This window comes from Geotrypetes seraphini, chromosome 2, assembly GCF_902459505.1.
Source record: "Geotrypetes seraphini chromosome 2, aGeoSer1.1, whole genome shotgun sequence".
Taxonomy (NCBI): domain Eukaryota; kingdom Metazoa; phylum Chordata; class Amphibia; order Gymnophiona; family Dermophiidae; genus Geotrypetes; species Geotrypetes seraphini.
The window spans coordinates 448,552,797-448,572,893 of record NC_047085.1 but is presented as its reverse complement, the minus strand read 5'-3'; the positions used below and the strand labels follow the sequence as shown (position 1 = coordinate 448,572,893).

Here is a 20,097-nt window from a genome sequence, read left to right as displayed (position 1 = left end):
CCTACCATTTCCTCTCATTATTGTCCAATTGCCAACATTCCTTTACTGACAAAAATGTTAGAATCAATTGTAGCCGGCTATCTTACTGACTATCTAGATAAATTCTCCCTTCTCCAGCCTTTTCAACATGGCTTCCGTTCCAACTTTAGCACCGAAACCTTGTTGATCTGTCTCCTCTCTAAAATCCAACAAATTCAATCTCAAAATAAAAATTCCATCTTACTTCAGTTTGATTTATCTGCAGCATTCGATGTGGTTCAGCATGACATCCTCCTTCAATTACTTATAGATATAGGTCTTCACCAAACTGTCTTGGACTGGTTCTCTAAATTCTTAAATACCGCTCTTATTCAGTTTATTTCGAAGGTAATACATCCGCCTCCTGGCAATCTTCTTGTGGAGTCCCTCAGGGCTACCCGCTTTCACCAGTTTTATTTAACCTTTACATGACTACCCTTAACATTTTTAAGCTGTCCACTTATGAAACTTTATTCACTTATGTAGACGAAATTTTAATTTTTTTTTGTAATTGTTTATTTATAACAAAAATCCTCAGACCACCACAGCAGTACAATACAAGAACAGTACAGTCAGTCAGATTACAAAACAGCAAAACCCACTGAGGTCATCCCTCCCAACCCTCCCATCCCCCGCCCCCCGGTAACAACATACAACAACCAACTTCCCCTTTAAACCAAAGATCCCCCCAATGGGCGTCAAATACCCCAAGAAAGGAAGGAGAAAAAGAACAGAATCGAACAAATAAGAGCACATAACCAGAATAGGACAAACCCTCCGTACCCAATTCCAATCCAGGTCCATCAATTCAACTGACATTAGAACTCCCCACATCCAATCCCTCCACTGCCAGGTATCTTCCCCAAATATCATAATAGTGCTGCCATCTCTTAGTCAACAGGGCCGAAAGCCTGTATCTATCACATACCCATCCCAATTTTTCTCTCATTAGAGTCAGCGTGGGTATAGTTGTGCTTCGCCAATGGCAAGCCACAGTCAGCCTATCCGCTGTGAACGCCAACCGTATCAGTCTGTCTTGGGTATCATCTTCCCCTTCCATGGGAAACCCCAATAAGGCCACCTCCGCTCTTTCTTGGAGGGACACCTGAAGAAGAGCCCCCACATACTTAAACACCTGTCCCCAAAAAGCCTGAATGGAAGGGCAGCTCCATCACATATGAAAAAAGGTTCCCTGCTCCCCACATCCCCTCCAGCATAAGGCTGTACCCCGACCAGACATCTTACTCAGGTGAACCGGAGTCATGTACCAGTGGACCAGCATTTTAAGAGCATTCTCCACAAGTCTCCCTTCAATTTAGGAATCAAGGAAACTCTTATATCTTGGCATCCCAAGTCCTCTAAATTTTCTTCACACTTCTACCTCTAACCCTCTGTTGTAGTTCCTTCCTATTTCTCCTACTGTAAACCGCGTCGAGCTCTACGAACGTGGAGATGATGCGGTATACAAACCTAAGGATTAGATTAGATTAGATTAGCACAGGAGCCACGGCGAGATGGTGTATCCTAAGCGAGATATTTTCCCATAAGGCCTCATCAAACACCTGCCCCAAGTCCCGTTCCCAAGCCACGAAATACGAAGGTTTCCGGGCCCTGTCCTGATGCACCCATTTATACAACAGTGAAATGCACCCTCTGCGCACTGGTGATCCCAACAACTGTTCAAAGTCAGAACAGATATAAACCGTGGCATCAGCCTGTTTAGCCCTTTGCAAATAACTTTTCACTTGGAGATACGGGAGAAGGTCCCTAGAATCTAACTTATAAAGGGCCTGGAGCTCAGGAAAAGCACGGATAGTCTCCCCTCCAGAAATTGGCCAAAGTACTGCAACCCTTTCCGTGCCTACCGCACAAAGATCCCCCCATCTCTCCCGGCTCAAAATCAGGGTCATGGCACAACGGAAGAAGGTGTACCCCCTTACTTTTACCTAGTAGTTTGCGAGCTTCTCCCTTCCAGACCCACAGTGTCCAGTTAGTGAATGGATTAAAGATTGTCCCCAGCTCCCGCGCTCCCAAGTCTCCCCACAGAAGCGACCCAAGGGTCCTAGCCCCCCACAAAGTACCCAGCACTCCCTGCTCAACCTGTACCCATACTTCAAAGAGGGCGCATGCCACCTCCACACGCGCTCGTAGCTGAGCCGCTCAGTAGTAATGCTCCAGATGTGGGATCCCCAGACCTCCTTCCGCCTTAAACTTAAACATGGCCCATTGAGCCACCCGGGGACGTCTGCCTCCCCACACGAACCGTAAGAGGCTACGCTGCCAACGGAGAAAATACTTTTGAGGAATTTCTATAAGCAAAACTTGAAAAAATATAAAAACTTAGGTAATACCAACATCCGAATGACCTCCATGCGCCCCAACCAAGACACATCAAGTTTCAAGTTTATTCATATTATTTGATTGAACGCTTTTCCAAATTACAAAGCGTTGTACAAAAGATAAAAATATGATTTAGAAAAATCACATATACATAATACATTAACCAGACCTACATTGGTAATTGCTTTTTAAAACCACGGGAAACAATAGGAAAGAGGGGAGGAAATACAATTTTTTAAAGAAAAAGTACATAAAAGGGAAGTACATAAGGAAGGTGGGATGAAGAGGATTGCTGGCAGATGTGAGGTCGAATAAGAGAGCTATTAGAAATCTTGTTTATCCCAGGACAAGCAGGCAGCATATTCTTAACGTATGGGTGACGTCACCGACGGAGCCCCGGTACGGACCTTTTTAACTAGAAAGTTCTAGTTGGCCGCACCGCGCATGCGCGGGTGCCTTCCCGCCCGACGGAGGAGTGCGTGGTCTCCAGTTTCTTCGTTTCCGCGGAGCGAAGAAGACGCATGTGCTTTTCAACGGCCGTTGAAAACTCTCAATTTGCCTTCCCGCTCGCGATTTTTGATCCAATTTTGGTTCTATTTTTGTCTTTCGACTTCATTCTTCTAAAAAAAAAAAAAAAAAAAAAAATTTCTTTTCGTGTCTTTTTCCTTATTTTTGCAGCCGGCCCCGGCGGGGCCTGTTGTAATCATCCAAGCCTCCGGGTTTGATTTCGCGGAGGCCGTGTTTCCCTTCATGCCCCCTCAACCGGGCTTCAAGAAGTGCCAGCGGTGTGCACGCCCGATCTCTTTAACTGACCCACACAACTGGTGCCTTCAGTGTTTGGGTCCAGAGCATCGGGCTGACACCTGCACCCGCTGTGCTACTCTCAAGAAACGCACTCTTAAGAACCGGCAAATACAACAAAATATTCTTTTCGGTACCGGTTCTACCATGGATCAGGCCCCGACGTCGACGGCACCGCCTAAATCGGCACCGACCACATCGACACCGCCTGATCCTCCTTCGGGGCCGATAGCGCCAGGTAAGCCGGCTAAGAAGCCTTCCACTTCCCTTGAGCGACCTCCAGCTACAGCGGTGACCCCGGTTCTTCCGGCGTCCCGCCGCTCCCGTAAACGCTCCGCTCCGATCACGGTGAGTGCCTCGTCATCGGCCTCCTCATCGCCGGAGCGTCGAGCAGCACCTATGGTACCGAAGAAATCTAAAACGGTACCGGTGCCCCCATTGGAGGACCGAATCTCGGCCATCCTCCAGGACAAGCTTCAGGAGCAGCTACAGAAGCAACTCCAACAGCTCCTTCCAACCTTACTGGCACCGCTCCTTCCGGTACCGGTCCAGCCCGAGCTTCGCACCGCTCCACCGGTATCCACCCCCTCGGTACCGTTGAACACATCCATGCCGGTCTTATCTGCTCAGCCTGCACTTCAGACTTGCTCGGCAGAGGACCCTTCCCAGGCCCCAGATCGACGCCGGTCGTCTCGGGATCGGGATCGGCACCATTCCTCCAGGGACAGAGATCGACGCCGGTCTTCATCCCCTGGCACCGTATCCATGCGCTCTGGCAAGTCCCTTTCTAAAACCCGCCATACTGAACCGGCTATCAGGGACCCAGACCTATGGGAACAATCCCCACTCGGTACCGAGGAGGATGCCTCTTCTACAGATGAGGAACCCTCCATGGCTGAAACCACTTCTAAGCCTGAGCAATCCTCCTTCACGAAGTTCCTTCGGGAGATGTCAGCGGCTCTCTCCATCCCCCTTGAGTCCGACTCTAAGAAGTCCCAGGCCTTTTTAGAAGCTTTGGACTTCGACCAACCTCCCAAGGAGTTTCTTAAACTTCCTGTACATGATATCCTCCGGGAAACATTTTATAAAAATTTGGAGACCCCATTGACTGTTCCAGGTGCCCCTAAAAAACTGGACAGCTTATACCGGGTCATCCCTATTCCGGGATTTGACAAACCCCAATTGCCCCATGAGAGCCTCCTTGTAGAGTCCACTCTCAAAAAATCTCAAGGCTCCAGCGTTTATGCCTCCACCCCTCCTGGCAGAGAGGGAAAGACAATGGACAAATTTGGAAAGCGCCTGTACCAGAATGCCATGCTGGCTAACAGAGCCAACAATTACACCTTTCATTTCTCATTTTATATGAAACACCTGGTCCAACAACTTTCTGCTCTAGAAAAATATATACCTGAGCGTAAGGTCCCACTCTTCCAACAGCAGATTTCCAACCTCCTTCAGCTCAGAAAGTTCATGGTGCGCTCGATTTACGACTCCTTCGAGCTTACTTCACGAGCCTCAGCACTGGCTGTGGCCATGCGACGCCTAGCCTGGCTGAGGGTGTCTGACCTTGATGTAAACCACCAGGACCGTCTCGCCAACGCGCCCTGTCTGGGTGACGAACTTTTTGGGGAGTCTCTTGATACCACAACACAAAAACTTTCGGCCCATGAGACCAGATGGGACACCCTCATTAAACCCAAAAAGAAAACTCCACCGGCACGACCATACAGGCCTCAGTCCTCTTATCAACGTCGATTCTCTGCCAGGCCGCTAAATCCTCCTCAGCAGCAATCTCGCCGTCCTCGCCAACAACAGCACACTCAGGCTCACTCTCAGTCTCACCAGGCGACCAAGCCTCTCCCTCAGACTAAACCTCCTCAGCCCTTTTGACTCCTTTCTCCAGGGCATAGCCAGTCTCCACCCTTCGATGCCTCTTCCTCAACCTATCGGAGGCCGCCTCACCATCTTTCTCCAACGCTGGGAGGCCATCACATCAGACCTGTGGGTTCTCAACATCATCCGCCACGGATACTCACTAAGGTTCCAGACTCTTCCCATAGATCATCCTCCCGTAGAGTCTGCTTCTCACTCCTCCCAAACTCCTCTCCTCCTCAGGGAGGTCCAATCCCTCCTCCTCCTCAATGCCATCGAAGAAGTTCCTCCAGACCAAAGGGGTCAGGGATTTTACTCCCGATACTTCCTGGTACCCAAGAAAACGGGAGATCTTCGGCCCATCCTGGACCTCAGGAACCTCAACAAGTGTTTGGTCAAAGAAAAGTTCAGAATGCTCTCCCTGGCCACGCTTTATCCTCTTCTATCTCAACACGACTGGCTATGTTCCCTGGACCTCAAGGAGGCCTACACTCACATCCCAATCCATCAGGCTTCGCGTCGCTACCTCCGATTCCAGATACAAAATCACCACTATCAGTACAAGGTGCTGCCCTTTGGTCTCGCATCATCACCCAGGGTGTTCACCAAGTGCCTGATTGTGGTAGCGGCTTTTCTCAGGTCCCACAACCTACAAGTGTTCCCATACTTGGACGATTGGTTGGTGAAAGCACCTACATCTCCGCTTGTGCTGCAAGCCACTCATCAAACCATCTCTTTCCTCCATCTCTTGGGGTTCGAGATCAATTATCCCAAGTCACATCTGCTTCCTACGCAGCGCCTGCAGTTCATCGGAGCAGTTCTCGATACCAATCAGATGAGGGCGTTCCTTCCTGCCGACCGGCACTGGACGCTACTTCACCTTTGCCGGCAGGTGCTCCTTCATCCATCCATCCCTGCTCGCCAGATGATGGTCCTTCTAGGCCACATGGCCTCAACAGTCCATGTGACTCCTCTGGCACGACTCCACCTCAGGATACCTCAATGGACCCTTGCCAACCAATGGTCACAGACCACGAATCTTCTTTCTCATCCCATCTCTGTGACATCGTCTCTTCAGCAATCTCTTCAATGGTGGTTGAACTCCTCAAATCTCTCCAGGGGACTTCTCTTCCATCCGCCTCCTCATTCCATGGTCATAACCACGGATGCTTCCCCCTATGCCTGGGGGGCCCACTTGGGCGATCTCCGCACCCAGGGACTTTGGACCCCTCAGGAGCGTCAACATCACATCAACTTCCTGGAGCTCAGAGCCATGTTTTATGCTCTCAAGGCTTTCCAGCATCTCCTCTACCCTCAGGTTCTTCTCCTGTGCACGGACAACCAAGTCGCCATGTACTACATCAACAAGCAAGGCGGCACCGGATCTCGTCCCCTTTGTCAGGAGGCCCTCCGGATCTGGACCTGGGCCATAGCCCACAATCTGTCCCTCAGGGCTGTCTATATCCAGGGCGAACAGAACTCCCTGGCCGACCAGCTCAGCCGCATCCTGCAACCTCACGAGTGGACCCTGGACCCTCCTACTCTCCACTCCATTTTTGCTCGCTGGGGCACCCCACAAGTGGACCTATTTGCAGCTCCTCACAACCATCAGCTGCCCCAGTTCTGCTCCAGACTCTTCTCTCCGCATCGTCTGACCCCAGATGCATTCCTACTCGACTGGACGGATCGGTTCCTCTATGCCTTTCCTCCACTCCCTCTGATGTCGCGGACCTTGTTCAAGCTCCGCAAGGACAGGGCCACCATGATTCTCATCGCCCCCCGGTGGCCCCGACAGCACTGGTTCTCCCTCCTGCTCCAGCTCAGCTCCAGGGAGCCCATTCCTCTTCCTGTGTTTCCTACTCTGCTTACACAGCAGCATCAGTCTCTACTACACCCCAATCTGTCTTCCCTCCACCTGACTGCTTGGTTTCTCTCGGGCTGACCTCTCCAGATACCCTGTCTCAGCCTGTCCGTCGCATTCTGGATGCCTCCAGGAAACCCTCCACGCTCCAATGTTACCATCAGAAGTGGACCCGGTTTTCCTCTTGGTGCCTCCTGCATCATCACAATCCCACCTCATTGGCGGTAGAGACCATTCTGGACTATCTGCTCTCTCTGTCCGAGGCTGGTCTCAAGTCTACCTCAATCAGAGTCCACCTCAGTGCCATCACTGCGTTCCATGAGCCTATCCTCGGAAAACCTCTCACGGCTCACCCTCTGGTTTCCCGCTTCATGAGAGGCCTCTTCAACATCAAACCACCTCTACAGCCTCCTCCTGTCGTCTGGGACCTAAATGTGGTTTTGTCAGCCCTCATGAAACCTCCTTTTGAGCCTCTTGCTACTACTTCGCTCAAACTTCTCACATGGAAGGTGCTTTTCCTCATTGCCATCACCTCTGCCAGGAGGGTCAGTGAGCTGCATGCGCTGGTCGCCGATCCACCGTTCACTGTTTTTCACCATGACAAGGTGGTTCTGCGTACCCATCCTAAATTCCTTCCCAAGGTGGTTTCAGCTTTTCACCTCAACCAATCTATTGTTTTGCCTGTCTTCTTTCCAAAACCCCATTCTCATCCTGGGGAACAGGCGTTACACACGCTGGATTGTAAACGTGCCCTTGCATACTACCTTGACCGTACCAGGGCTCACCGATCCTCTCCTCAACTTTTTCTGACCTTCGATCCCAACCGTCTGGGTCGTCCTGTCTCTAAACGAACGCTGTCCAATTGGCTTGCTGCCTGTATTGCGTTCTGTTATGCTCGGGCCGGCCTGTCACTGGAAGGAGCTGTCACGGCCCACAAGGTCAGAGCTATGGCTGCTTCTGTGGCTTTCCTCCGTTCCACACCTATTGAGGAAATCTGCAAGGCGGCCACTTGGTCTTCAGTTCACACGTTCACTACTCACTACTGTCTGGATACCTTCTCCAGACGGGATGGACACTTCGGCCAATCTGTGTTACAAAATTTATTTTCCTAATGGCCAACCATCCCCCCTCCCTCTCTGTTAGCTTGGAGGTCACCCATACGTTAAGAATATGCTGCCTGCTTGTCCTGGGATAAAGCACAGTTACTTACCGTAACAGGTGTTATCCAGGGACAGCAGGCAGATATTCTTACGACCCACCCACCTCCCCGGGTTGGCTTCTTAGCTGGCTTATCTTAACTGGAGACCACGCACTCCTCCGTCGGGCGGGAAGGCACCCGCGCATGCGCGGTGCGGCCAACTAGAACTTTCTAGTTAAAAAGGTCCGTACCGGGGCTCCGTCGGTGACGTCACCCATACGTTAAGAATATCTGCCTGCTGTCCCTGGATAACACCTGTTACGGTAAGTAACTGTGCTTTTGGAGATAGCAGAAATCGTAAAGTATTACCTCCTGAATGTACTTTATATTTTCAGTTAAAGGCTTCTTTAAAAAGCAAATCTTGTTCGAGTCTTATACATAAAGGAAGAGAATTCCAAGTCATTGGAGCAGTTACATATAAGTTATCCCACCGATCCATATCTCTAGCCAGGGATACCACCAGGGGAATATAGTTAAGTTGAAATAAGGACGTCCAATCCACCCCCAACTGGATACTCAGATATCGTATAGGGCCCTTAACCCACCGAAAGGGCACCGCTCGTTTAATACAGGGTATATCTGATTCCGGGACCGATATATTAAGTATCTCCGTTTTAGTCATATTGGCCTTAAAGCCTGATAAAGCCCCATACGCTATCATAAGGTCCTGAAGAGATCTAAGGGACTCTTCCGAACCCTCCACAATTGCCAAAATATCATCCGCAAATAAAGACAATTTATGCTCGTCCCACTGAACCATTACACCCCTCACCCGAGCTGTCTGTCGGATCTTTTGCGCGAGAGGCTCGATCACTAATACAAATAGCAAGGGCGATAATGGGCATCCTTGCCTCGTCCCCCGCCGTAATTCAAAGGGGGAGGAATAAACTCCATTGATTTTCACACGCCATGGGTCCGTTATACAAAGAGAGAATCCAGGACACATAGCGGGCCCCCAGGCCTACATGTCGGAGGACTGCCTCCATGAATCGCCAATCCACGCGATCAAACGCTTTCTCGGCAATCACCGCCACAGCTACCCAAGAGCCACCACTTCGTAGGGCCTGCCATACCAAATTCAAAAGTTTACGGATCCCATCTGCCACCTGCCGTCCCCCCTATGAATCCCACCTGATCGGGGTGGATAAGTGTCGGCATATAAACCGACAAACGATCAGCCAACACCCGTGCAAAAATTTTGGTATCAATACCTAACAGGGAGATCGGCCTGTAGTTCCCACACTGAGTGGCATCCTTCCCAGGCTTTGGTAAAATCGTGATCCCCGCCAACCGCATAAAGAAAGGCAATTGAGCTCCATCTCTCATATCATTATATAAGCGCACTAACGATGGTGCCACCAAGGTAGACAGCTTTTTATAAAATAACCCCATGAACCCATCTAACCCCGGGGATTTTCCCGGTTTCAGCTGTCGAATCACATTATGCACCTTAATTTTGATAGAGATAGAGCCGGACACTATTGATTTAGTGTCCAAAGTTAATCTTTGCGTCTCTAAACTTCAAATGTGGGCCCAGTCTTTTCAAACGAAATTGAATGCATCTAAGACGAAATTATTATGGCTTGGCCCGAAATTGGACTATCTTCCTAGCTCTGTAGCACTGGTCTCTGGAACCCCCTTTACAAATCAAATTTTCTGTCGAGATCTTGGGAGTCGTTTTTGATTCCTCGCTTTCTTTTAGGAATCAGATTAGCTCTGTGATTAAGAAATGTTTTTTCAATCTACGTATGCTAAGGAAAGTCAGACATCTTTTTCATCAGCAACATTCTGGTTCAGTTGATTATTTTATCTCACCTCTACTACTGTAATGCTCTTTATCTTGGTATCACAAAAAGCTGTCTTTTTAGACTTCAATTGGTCCAGAACACTGCTGCTAGATTGATTTTCAGGAAATGTAAGTTTGATCATGTGACACCGTTACTCTATAACCTTCATTGGCTTCCTGTGTATTTTAGAGTCCAGTTTAAATGCTCCTGTGTCATTTTTAAAATTCTTTTTGGTATTTTCACTCCTTTAATTTCTCTCTCTTGGAGTCTTTATAGATTCTCTTTTGCAAGGGCAACCAACAACTTAAGCTATCCTGCCCATCTAGTAAAGTTATTAAAAGAACCAAGGCTTTCGGTCAATCTTTGTCCTTTAAGTTCACTCAACTTTGGAATGATCTTCCACTTTTTTTACATAGCTCCAGCTCCCTTCCTTCCTATCATAAGTCTTTGAAAACCATTCTGTTTACCAAACATTTTGGTAATTAACTCCTCTTCTACTTCTACTTCTGTTATATTATGATTAGTTTAACCTATTTACTGTTTTATATTTTTATTATCCTAACCCAATTACTGTAAACCGAGTTGAGCTTTCCTGGATTGAAGACTCAGTATAGAAAACTAAGCATTAGATTAGATCAGATTAGACTTTTATAATTACCATTTCAGTTACTTCCGGGTTGGCTCCCTGACTTGGTTCAGAAATGTGGTTCCTTGGGCAAGGGCGTATCTGCATCCTCTCCAGGAAGTGCTCCTATCTCAATGGTGTCTGCAGTGGGATGCATTACATATGGCGCTGCCTTGGACAGCAGAGACATCAGTCTGACCTGGTAGCTATGGCCACGGTCCCTAGCCAGAGGAGTCCCTCTCCGCATCTCCACATGGGTGATTCTTACCATGGATGCCAGCCTTTATGCATGGAGAGTGCACTGCGAAGGGCATCTGGTTCAGGGACATTGGTTCCCTTCTTAGAGAAAGTGATTGATCAACCAGTTGGGCCTGAGAACCATCTATCTGGTGCTGAAAACATTTGGAAGCACACTAAGTGGTGCGGGTTTTCTCAGACAATACAATGACTGTGGCCTATGTTGATCGATAAAGGGGCACCAAAAGTACCTCTCTATATCTGGAAGCTCAAATGTTGTTTTAGTGGGCAAAGACCCACCTCAAAATGCTCTCAGCGACACATCCTGGAAAATGGGAGCTGTCTTGCTAGGCATTCAACTGTATTGTGAGCCATTGGGGGTCACCCGATGTTCAATTTGTTGGCATTGGTAACCAACAAGAAGGGGGCTCGATTCTTCAGTCAAAGATACAAGCCAGGCTTGGATTCCTCGGTACAGTCGTAGCCAACGGCAAAGCTTCTAAATGTGTTTCCTCCTTAGCCCATGATAGGCAGGGTCCTAAGGAGAATATCGCACCCAGGGCTGGTAGTTTTGTTGTGCCAGACTGGCTGAGACAGCCATTGTATGCAGATCTTGTCCATCTTTAGAAGGATCGAGGCCTCAAACTTCTGAGTCTCCAAAGATTGCTCATGAAGGGCTTGATTGCCCTGGAGAATCTGGAATGCTTTGGTCCTACGGCATGGCTCTTGATCGTGTAGCCTTGAAGCGCAAAGGCTACTCAGATGATCTAAGTTGGTGTTTCTCAACCTTTTCAAGCCAAGTACACCCTAAGCCTAATAAATACCAACCGAGTACCCCCACCGAAGCTCTGCCCCAGACCCGCCCAAACTCCATCCCTGACTCCACCCTCATAATAATAGTGCTAATTGTAATGCAATTTATTCCATCCATTTTTCATATACACAAAATATAATCTTGTTAATTGCATAACATTAACCACAAAATTAAAAAAACACAAAGCACACTGTACGCAGAGAAAATGTTAATTATCATTTATATTGGGGGGGTTTCAAAGAGGTCAAGGTAGATTACTTTAAAATATGCAATCAGTAACAACTATAGAAAAAATAGACAAATATAGAGCAAAATATAGACAGCAGATATAAATTCTCAAAACTGACATATTTTTGATTACTAAATTGAAAATAAAATCATTTCTCCTACCTTTGTTGTCTGGTGATTTCATGAGTCTCTGGTTGCATTTCCTTTTGACTGCATCCAATATTTCTTTCTTTCTACCTCCTGTATGCTTCCTCTCCTCCAGACCTCATTCCATTCCCCAACCAACATCTCTTTCTATCCCTCCATGAATCCAACTTTCTTCCTCTCTCACTGCCTTCTCCCCCCCCCCCCCCACTGAAGCCATCGTTGCAAATTTCTCCATGCCTCTCCGCTCCACCCCAAAGCTGGCCCTGCTACCCGACACAGGGGAGATATGACTTAAGTCTACAAAATCCTGAGTGGAGTAGAACGGGTACAAGTGGATCGATTTTTCATTCCGTCAAAAATTACAAAAACTAGGAGACATTCGATGAAGTTACAGGGAAATACTTTTAAAACCAATAGGAGGAAATTTTTTTTCACTCAGAGAATAGTTAAACTCTGGAAGTGGTAAGAGCGGATAGTGTAGCTGGTTTTAAGAAAGGTTTGGACAAAGTTACTGGAGGAAAAGTCCATAGTCTGTTATTGAGAAAGACATGGGGGAAGCCACTGCTTGCCCTGGATTGGTAGCATGGAATATTGCTACTCCTTGGGTTTTAATCAGGTATTAATGACCTGGATTGGCCACCGTGAGAACGGGCTACTGGGCTTGATGGACCATTGGTCTGACCCAGTAAGGCTATTCTTATGTTCTTATGCCACCCAACATTCACTATTCCCACCCCCTGCCACAGCAGCAACAACAGGGACGTGGGCTGGCTGCGTGCAGTCGCTGCAAGGGCCTAGCCCGTCCCATTCCTGTTGCTGCTACGGCAGGGGTAGGAATGGTGTGTGGCAGGGTCGGCTTTGGGGGTGGGGCAGGGAGGAAACAGCAGTGGCAGTGGCTTTGTTGGGGAGACAGGCAGAGAGAGATCCCAGGCAGCAGCCAGCCCGTTTACCCCCTATGGTACGCATACTGCAGGTTGAGAAACCCTGATATACTCTGTGGTTCTTCATCATTATCCAGTATATCATTGCCTAACATGCACATTTAACAGATTATCAGTTTCATTTCTGTGTTTGTTTGAGGTTTGCTTATTGCTTCCCAAATATTATTTTGTTTTAAATTTGGTTAATTACCCTCTTTATTGTTTATTATTAGTATTGTTTTTTTTAACCCTGTTATTTAATCTTGCTGTTTTTTTTGATTTTGCATTAATCTTGCCTTGTTATGAATCATGTTGCTTATTTTTAACTTTGCTGTTTCTTGCAATTACGCTTTTAGCTATGTTGTTTGATAATTATGTTTTTATTATGTTTTTTTTTCATGACCAGTTTTTAATTGTGTTACATTCTTTTATGTTTTCATATGGTCTCCTAGACTTTTGATAAAGACACATATGCCGAAACACTGCCAGTATCAAGTCTATGAGCTTTTGTGGCACATTTTCCAATAAAGTGACTTTTGAACACCATACCCTCGGCTGATTACTTGACATCTCATCCTCACGACTCCTCTGTTGTGTGTACAAAATAGACCAGTCAGGAAGTTTGAAATAAATACCCAATTGGGCAGGAAAATCAAATCAAAAATTTTTCCTTGAATCGGGCAGCACTAGTATTGAATAGTACCTTCCAATTTATAATAAAGAATATTTTACTGCAGTGATATTTAAAAATGGTACTAGATTTTAAGTGAGATTTCTTGAAATCCAAGTAGAGTGCTGGCAGGGATTGAGTACAAACTATTAAAACATGGTGGTATGTGTGGTAAGCTGTATATAGGGTCTCCAGATTTTGAGGGTCTCCAGATTTTGATGAAGTCTCATTTTTCTCCTTTATGCTTATGTTCAGTATTTACAGTTGAACAATACCAGCAGCATCAGCAGCAATTGGCTTTAATGCAGAAACAGCAGCTTGCACAAATTCAGCAGCAGCAAGCAAATAGTAATTCCTCTGCGAACACTTTACAGGTTGGTTATATTTTTCTTTTCCTTTTTCCTCCTGTCATTCTCCACCATTGCTCATTTGTAATTGTTCACTTTAGAAATTTGTGCCTTCTAATTAATAAAATTCAAGAAAATTACTTTCTTTTGAACCAACATTATGACATTTGTGAATGATTTTAAAAGAATGGTGCAGGTGAGTGCAGATAGTAATATTTCTGATTGCATCTTGTAAACATATACTGTATAAATCTAAATATTGAATATTTTTTTCTGGTGTAAGATTGATCAGAAATCTATCAGCAGTGCAGTCATTTAGCTGTCATATTAATAATAAAATATTTAAATCAGATCTGGATTGCCCCTTCCAAATGTAAGATTCTACTCAATTTATCAGTATAGAAGGGCAAAGACTGTTGGTCTTCAGCACGGGGGGTTCCTTTGTAATTACTTGGACTCCAAACTCCCATAGAATCACAAAGAAAGATTTTCCTCCGACCCAATTCACTAACCTCTCCTGCGATCCGCTTCTGATCCGTGCATGCAAATGAGGGGAAACAGCATGCAAAGTAGGCAGGGACACGATTCACCAAACAAATCTGGGACACCGACTGGGCTGGCCGATCAAGAGAAGAAGCGACTGCTCGGGACCAGTCGCACACGTCTCTACCGATTCTCCTGCTCCATTGCCACCCTGCACTCTGCCCCAATCTTCCAGCTATGCTCTCTGCCCCGATCTTCCAGCCTTGCTTTCTGCCCCGATCATGTCCTCTCTGCTCCGAGCTCTGGATCTCTGCCGCCTTCCCTGCAGTGCGAGCCCGCGGGTGCAGCCCCACTTTAAACCCATTCTCGCACTGCAGGGAAGGCGGCAGAGATCCAGACCTCGGGGTAGATAGCAGGGCATGACAGGCTGATGGGAAAACTTTAGGCCTTGGACTTAAACAGCAGAATACAAATCTCCCAGCTCCAAGAGAGCACTGAGCAGCAGAAAAGCAACAAGCCAGTGTCGGCGAAAGGGAAGATGCTGCCGCCGGGGATAGCCCTTCCCTGGGAGAGCAGGAGAGTCGGGGCCCCCAAAAACCCCCCATTAAAAAAGAAAGACACACAAAACACATGTGCAGACCATCTGCAGGGAAAGCAGATAGTCTGCGCATGCATCAGGATCGCATACTAGCAACCCATGCGGTCGGAGGGGGGGCATTCCTCTGATCGCCCTCATTTGAATTTTTTCCTGTTGTGAATTGTTCGGGCCTGCTGGGATCGGCCACAGAGTGTGCCTGTCCTTATTTGTGCATGAATGTTATTGCTTAATTTAATTGACTGTCACTTAGCACCAGTTAATCTTCATGGTGTATATATATAGTCAATAAATCAATCAAAAAATTTACTTAATTTAATGACATAAAATACATTACATTTTTTGAAGTTCATTGTGAGCTTTATAATTCAAATTTAGGCTTCATTCATTATGTTTATGAAAACAATCTGTTTGCTTTTCTTTTGTCTTTTTTTGTTTTTTTACATGGAAAGTTCCTGTTCTTTGTATTTTTATCTCATTTGGTAGTAGAAATGGGATTTGTAGCTACCATGAATTGTTTCCCTGTTTTCTATTTTACCCTATAGTTGGGTTATTGCAATGATGATCCTCAACCAGGGACCATGCACAGAGATTCTGCTGAAATCTTGCAGTCATGGACCCTAAATCTATCCACTAGGTGTCACTATTAAACAAATGACTATAATTCCGTACCCCCCACCATCTATGGGTTATGAATGATACTTTCACAGCATCCCCTGCCACCCTGAATGGAAGTCCTGACTTAAAGATAAAAGCAGGGATCTTTCATATGACAGTGTATGGCACGCCCAGTGAGCCACCAGGCTGCCTAAAAAAATTACCTTTATAGTGAAAAATGTGAGTGGTATTTTTATCAAACAAAAATAAAAGCATGGACATCTATCGATGTGTAAAAAAGTGTCTTACAGTTTCTTCAAAATCTTAAAGAATCCTCCTCTTGTTTGCTCTTTCCATACAGAGAATTGTTTCCAAGACTTTAGATTCTGTTAGTGCTCAATTTGCTGCTTCAGCTTTGATGACATCAGAACAACTGATGGCATACAAGATGAAGGATGATGTGGTGCTTGGAACTGGAGTGAATGGTGTCATCCAGGCCTCAGGTAGGCATCTATACAAGTCTAGATTTTAAAATAATAAAAAAATTAGTGTTATGCCAACAGTGAAAATGTTGAACCTTATTAATTACAAAATATTTGTTTTAATTCTAGGAGCATACAAGGGCTTACATCTTGGTAGTCTTGCGTCTACAGCACTTGTACATACAAGTCAATCATTGTTGTCATCAACTGGTTCAACTTTGCTACAGCCTTCCAATGTTACACAGACTGCAAGTTCCCACAGTGCACTGAGCCACCAAGTAACTTCTGCCAATTCTGCAACAACTCAGGTTCTGTTTGGGAGCAACATTCGATTAACTGTACCCTCATCAGTTGGCACTGTAAACTCTATTAATACACTCAATGCACGACATATACCAAGGACTTTAAGTGCTGTTCCATCATCTGCCTTAAAACTGACTGCAGCAGCAAACTGTCAGGTACCCAAGGTCTCGGCACCAAACTCACTGGATTTAGTACCAAGGTAAGTAGTGGCATGTATGTGAATTTTTTTTTTTTGTTTGGTTTTTTTCATAAATCATTCAAAAATTATTTCCCCAGGTAAAATGAATTTTACCTGAAGAAATTGGATTTCTGAAAATTGTCCATCCTGTATACGATGTCTGTTCAAAAAGTTCCAGGACAATTTGAATTGCGCACCAACAGGAAGTTCTTTTGAGACGTGCTAGGTGGCGTTGAGTAGCTTGAAACCTCATGAATAACCTCATTTTTTCTGTTGGCCGATATCTGTTTTCGTCTCCAAGCTACAGTAGTTTTTGTGAAAGTGTGGTTTTCGTGATCAACTATTTTTCATCATGTGTAACCTCAATGTGCATCGCTACAGCATGAAGTTCTGTTTAAAATTGGATAAGAAACTTATGAAATGTTGAAAGTGGCTTATGAGGAACATGTCATGAGTCATGGAAGGTGTTTTGAATACATAAAAATTCACAAATTGGGGGGGGGGGTCACATGATGATGCTGGGCTAAGCCGGTGGCTCTTTGCCTCTGCTCTGATACGTTTGGCAAATAATCTTTACATTACTCCGCACAGTATCGTGTTTGAAACCACCATGGCACAGAGGTGAACTTGCACATTACCTCACAGAGTCGGCATTGGGGCTCTTATCTTCCTCTGGCCCCATTGCTATGCCAATAAAGGCAGTGAAGCCTGCCTGGGAGAGAAGGGATTTGGCTTCTAAGATGGCGTCTTGAGTCCCAGCTGCAGCTACCGGTGATCACGCTTCAGGATGAAGTGGTTCAGAAGCATACCAGGAATTTCTTATCAGGTAGTCGATGATAAGCTCTCTAAACCGCAAGCCTCTGTGAATGATAATCATGATAGTATTGAGCGGCAAAACCAGCGCATAAGGCATGTGGAGCAGCAGGTGTCGTAGCAGGAGGATATTGTGACTGCCTTGATGATTCAAGTGAGTGGCTGGAGGCCCAATGCAAGCAACTTTACACATGTCTGGAGGATCAGGAAAATTGGGGCATATCATAGACATACCCGAGTCTGTCACGCCTGCTGCTCTCTAGCCCCTTGTGGAAACCTGGTTGCCAGATCCAGTGGTCCTAGGCTCCAACATCAAGGTGATGCGCATGCATTGTGTAGGTCCACAATGTGCAGAGAATAGTGTTATAGGAAAAGAGTGCTTCATTGACAGATTACATAGCATAATGCTTGAGATGAGGGGGGAGACCGTGGCAGAGAGAGTACATGGGTCAATAGACCTATGATGCCTGAAATTATTGGTGAGGATTGGTGGTTTCTGGTAGGCAAGGTGATCATGAAGATTATGAGATCATGGTCAGAGGAGAAAAGTTGAAGTTGAGGTAGAGAAGTTGGCAATGGAGCAGTCGAAGAGGATGAGATCAAGGCCGTGGCCTTTTTGGTGCGTAGGGGTGCTGGAGCACAGCTGAAGATTGAAAGAGGATATGAGAGCAAGGAACTTTGAGATGTAGGAGCTGGTAGTGTTCTCGCATGAATGTTAAAGTCACCAAGGAAGAGGGAAGGTGACAAAGGTTCGAGAAAGACACAGGTCCAAGACCCAGAGTCAAGGTAAGTAAGAAAGGAAAAAAGGGATTTCTCAGGGGTTCGACAAATGACCACTGTTTGGAAAAGTAGAGGGGGCAAATAGATGAACTGAGCGGAACTCAAAGGAGCGGAACTCAAAGGAGGAGAAGCAGTGAGACTGAGGTAGAAGAGGAGATTAAAAACTATAGGAGGGGGTGAGCAACTAGGCACTTGGTGTATGGTAACCTCCATGATGCAGGACAACAATGGAAGCAATCTTCAGGGCAGAACCTGGTTTCAGTTAGTGCAAGAAAGTGGAAAGAATGAAGGATAAAGAGGTCATGAACTTAAGCGATCTTATTGGAGATAGAGCGGGTATTCCAGAGGGCGCACAAGAAAAAGGTAGAGAAGGAGAGGAATAGAAATGAGATTGGAGGTGTTGCAGTGTGATCTGCCTGAATAGAGTGAGAGTTGACTAGGAGGGCCTGGATTGGGGTTGATGTCCCCAGCAGTGAGCAGGAATAGGAGTAGGAGAGGTGCAGCAAAGGCAACATAGGTGAAATGTGGTCAGACAATATGGGGAGGGTTGAATGAGGAGGAGAAACTGTTGCAGTTATAGAGCTGTGAATAAGGTGTGTGAAAGAAGGGAAGGTGAGGTGGTGAATTTGCAAAGGGGACCATGTAGATTTGAGGAATTCAGAGGATTGGGGTACAGGGTGAGGTTAAGTAAGGTCAGGAGCAAGGAAAGAAGGTGAAGTAGAGCCATAGACTAGGAAAGGGAAAAAATGCCTGGGGTGAGGAAGATCAGGTAGGTCAAGGATTATTCTGGAACAGTCAGACAGATGCACTGTAAGGTCTGCAGGTAGGGAGAGTGGATGTGGTAGAGAGGTAACTAACTTAGTAGTAATAGGGAGAGGGAATAGTATTTATGTATTGTTGTGGTTCCCTGTTCAAAGTGGATGGTAGTGGAGGGTTAAGTGATCTGGGGTTTGATATCACAACCTTTGGGTATTGAGGCGGCTCTACTACTAGATCAAATTAGTTTCTTATTTTAAGGAGAAACTGAATAGGTGATAGTCAAGAGGGTCAATTGGTGAGAGGTTTGGTTGGAGCCTTAATTAGTGATGATATTTACTTGTGTATAACAGCTGGAGTATTGCTGAGGGTGGGAGGGCCTAGGCACCAGGGTTGAGAGCACAATTTGGCTATGAAAATAATCTCCAAAGTTGACCCCAGAAGAAGCATAGAGTCCAAGAAGCAGGGGAGGAGAGAGGAAAGAGGCGATAACTGAATCTTATAGCTGCTTTATAGAAGAGATGCAAGGCAGAAGTAATTCGTTAAAAGCACCTTGAAAAGGTTGGGTGGGGAGAATTCATGATTTCCAGGACTGTTGGCTTGGAAGTTAGCAGCTCTGTAGGGGGTAGACAGCTAGGAGCCAGTAGCCAGAACCTGACAGGGTTGAGAGCACAATGTGGCTATGAAAACAATCTCCAAAGTTGACCCCAGAAAAGGCATAAGTTCCAGAAGCAGGGAAATTTGAGCTTTATTATGTATTGAGTGTCAAAACAAATAGCGGGAAATAATTTTAATGGCATATCTCCTAGCATTTGTACATTTTGAAAGACCAATCAATTATTTGTGTTTACGTGTTATACTCTACTAAGGATTTTATAGATCTTTATTAAATCTCTCATTAGTCGTCTATTCTCCAAGCTGAAGAGCCCTAACCTCTTTAGCCTTATATGAGTTATTCAATCCCCGTGATCATTTTGGTCATCTTTTTCTATACCTTTTCTAATTCCACCCTATCTTTTTTTGAGATGCATTTGATGAATTGTTCATAATACTAAAGGCGTGGTCATGCCATGAAGCAGAAGCATTATGATACTCTTTATCTTATTCTCCATTTTCTAATCATTTTAATATCATTTTTTTTTTTTAGCTGCTGCTACACACTGAACAGATTATTTCAATGCAATGTTCTCCACAGAAATTTTTTCCAGCCGGGTGGCATGAAAAGTAGCCGGGTGGGGCGGGATG

At 45.9% G+C, this 20,097-nt stretch overlaps 1 protein-coding gene across 6 annotated transcripts in view; it reads left to right on the top strand.

Annotated features, from left to right (window-relative positions):
- The window catches only part of EPC1 (enhancer of polycomb homolog 1), a 387,306-nt gene that overhangs the window by 298,503 nt on the left and 68,706 nt on the right, over nt 1–20,097 (top strand). For all 6 annotated transcript variants that reach the window (XR_004538164.1, XR_004538165.1, XM_033931500.1 and 3 more), the window contains 3 exons: nt 13,774–13,892; nt 15,902–16,043; nt 16,152–16,524. Coding sequence is in view for 4 of the 6 variants with exons in the window: in XM_033931500.1 (XP_033787391.1) it covers nt 13,774–13,892; nt 15,902–16,043; nt 16,152–16,524 (634 nt within the window). In the remaining 2 variants the exon portion in view is untranslated. The remainder of the gene's footprint in view (nt 1–13,773; nt 13,893–15,901; nt 16,044–16,151; nt 16,525–20,097) is intronic.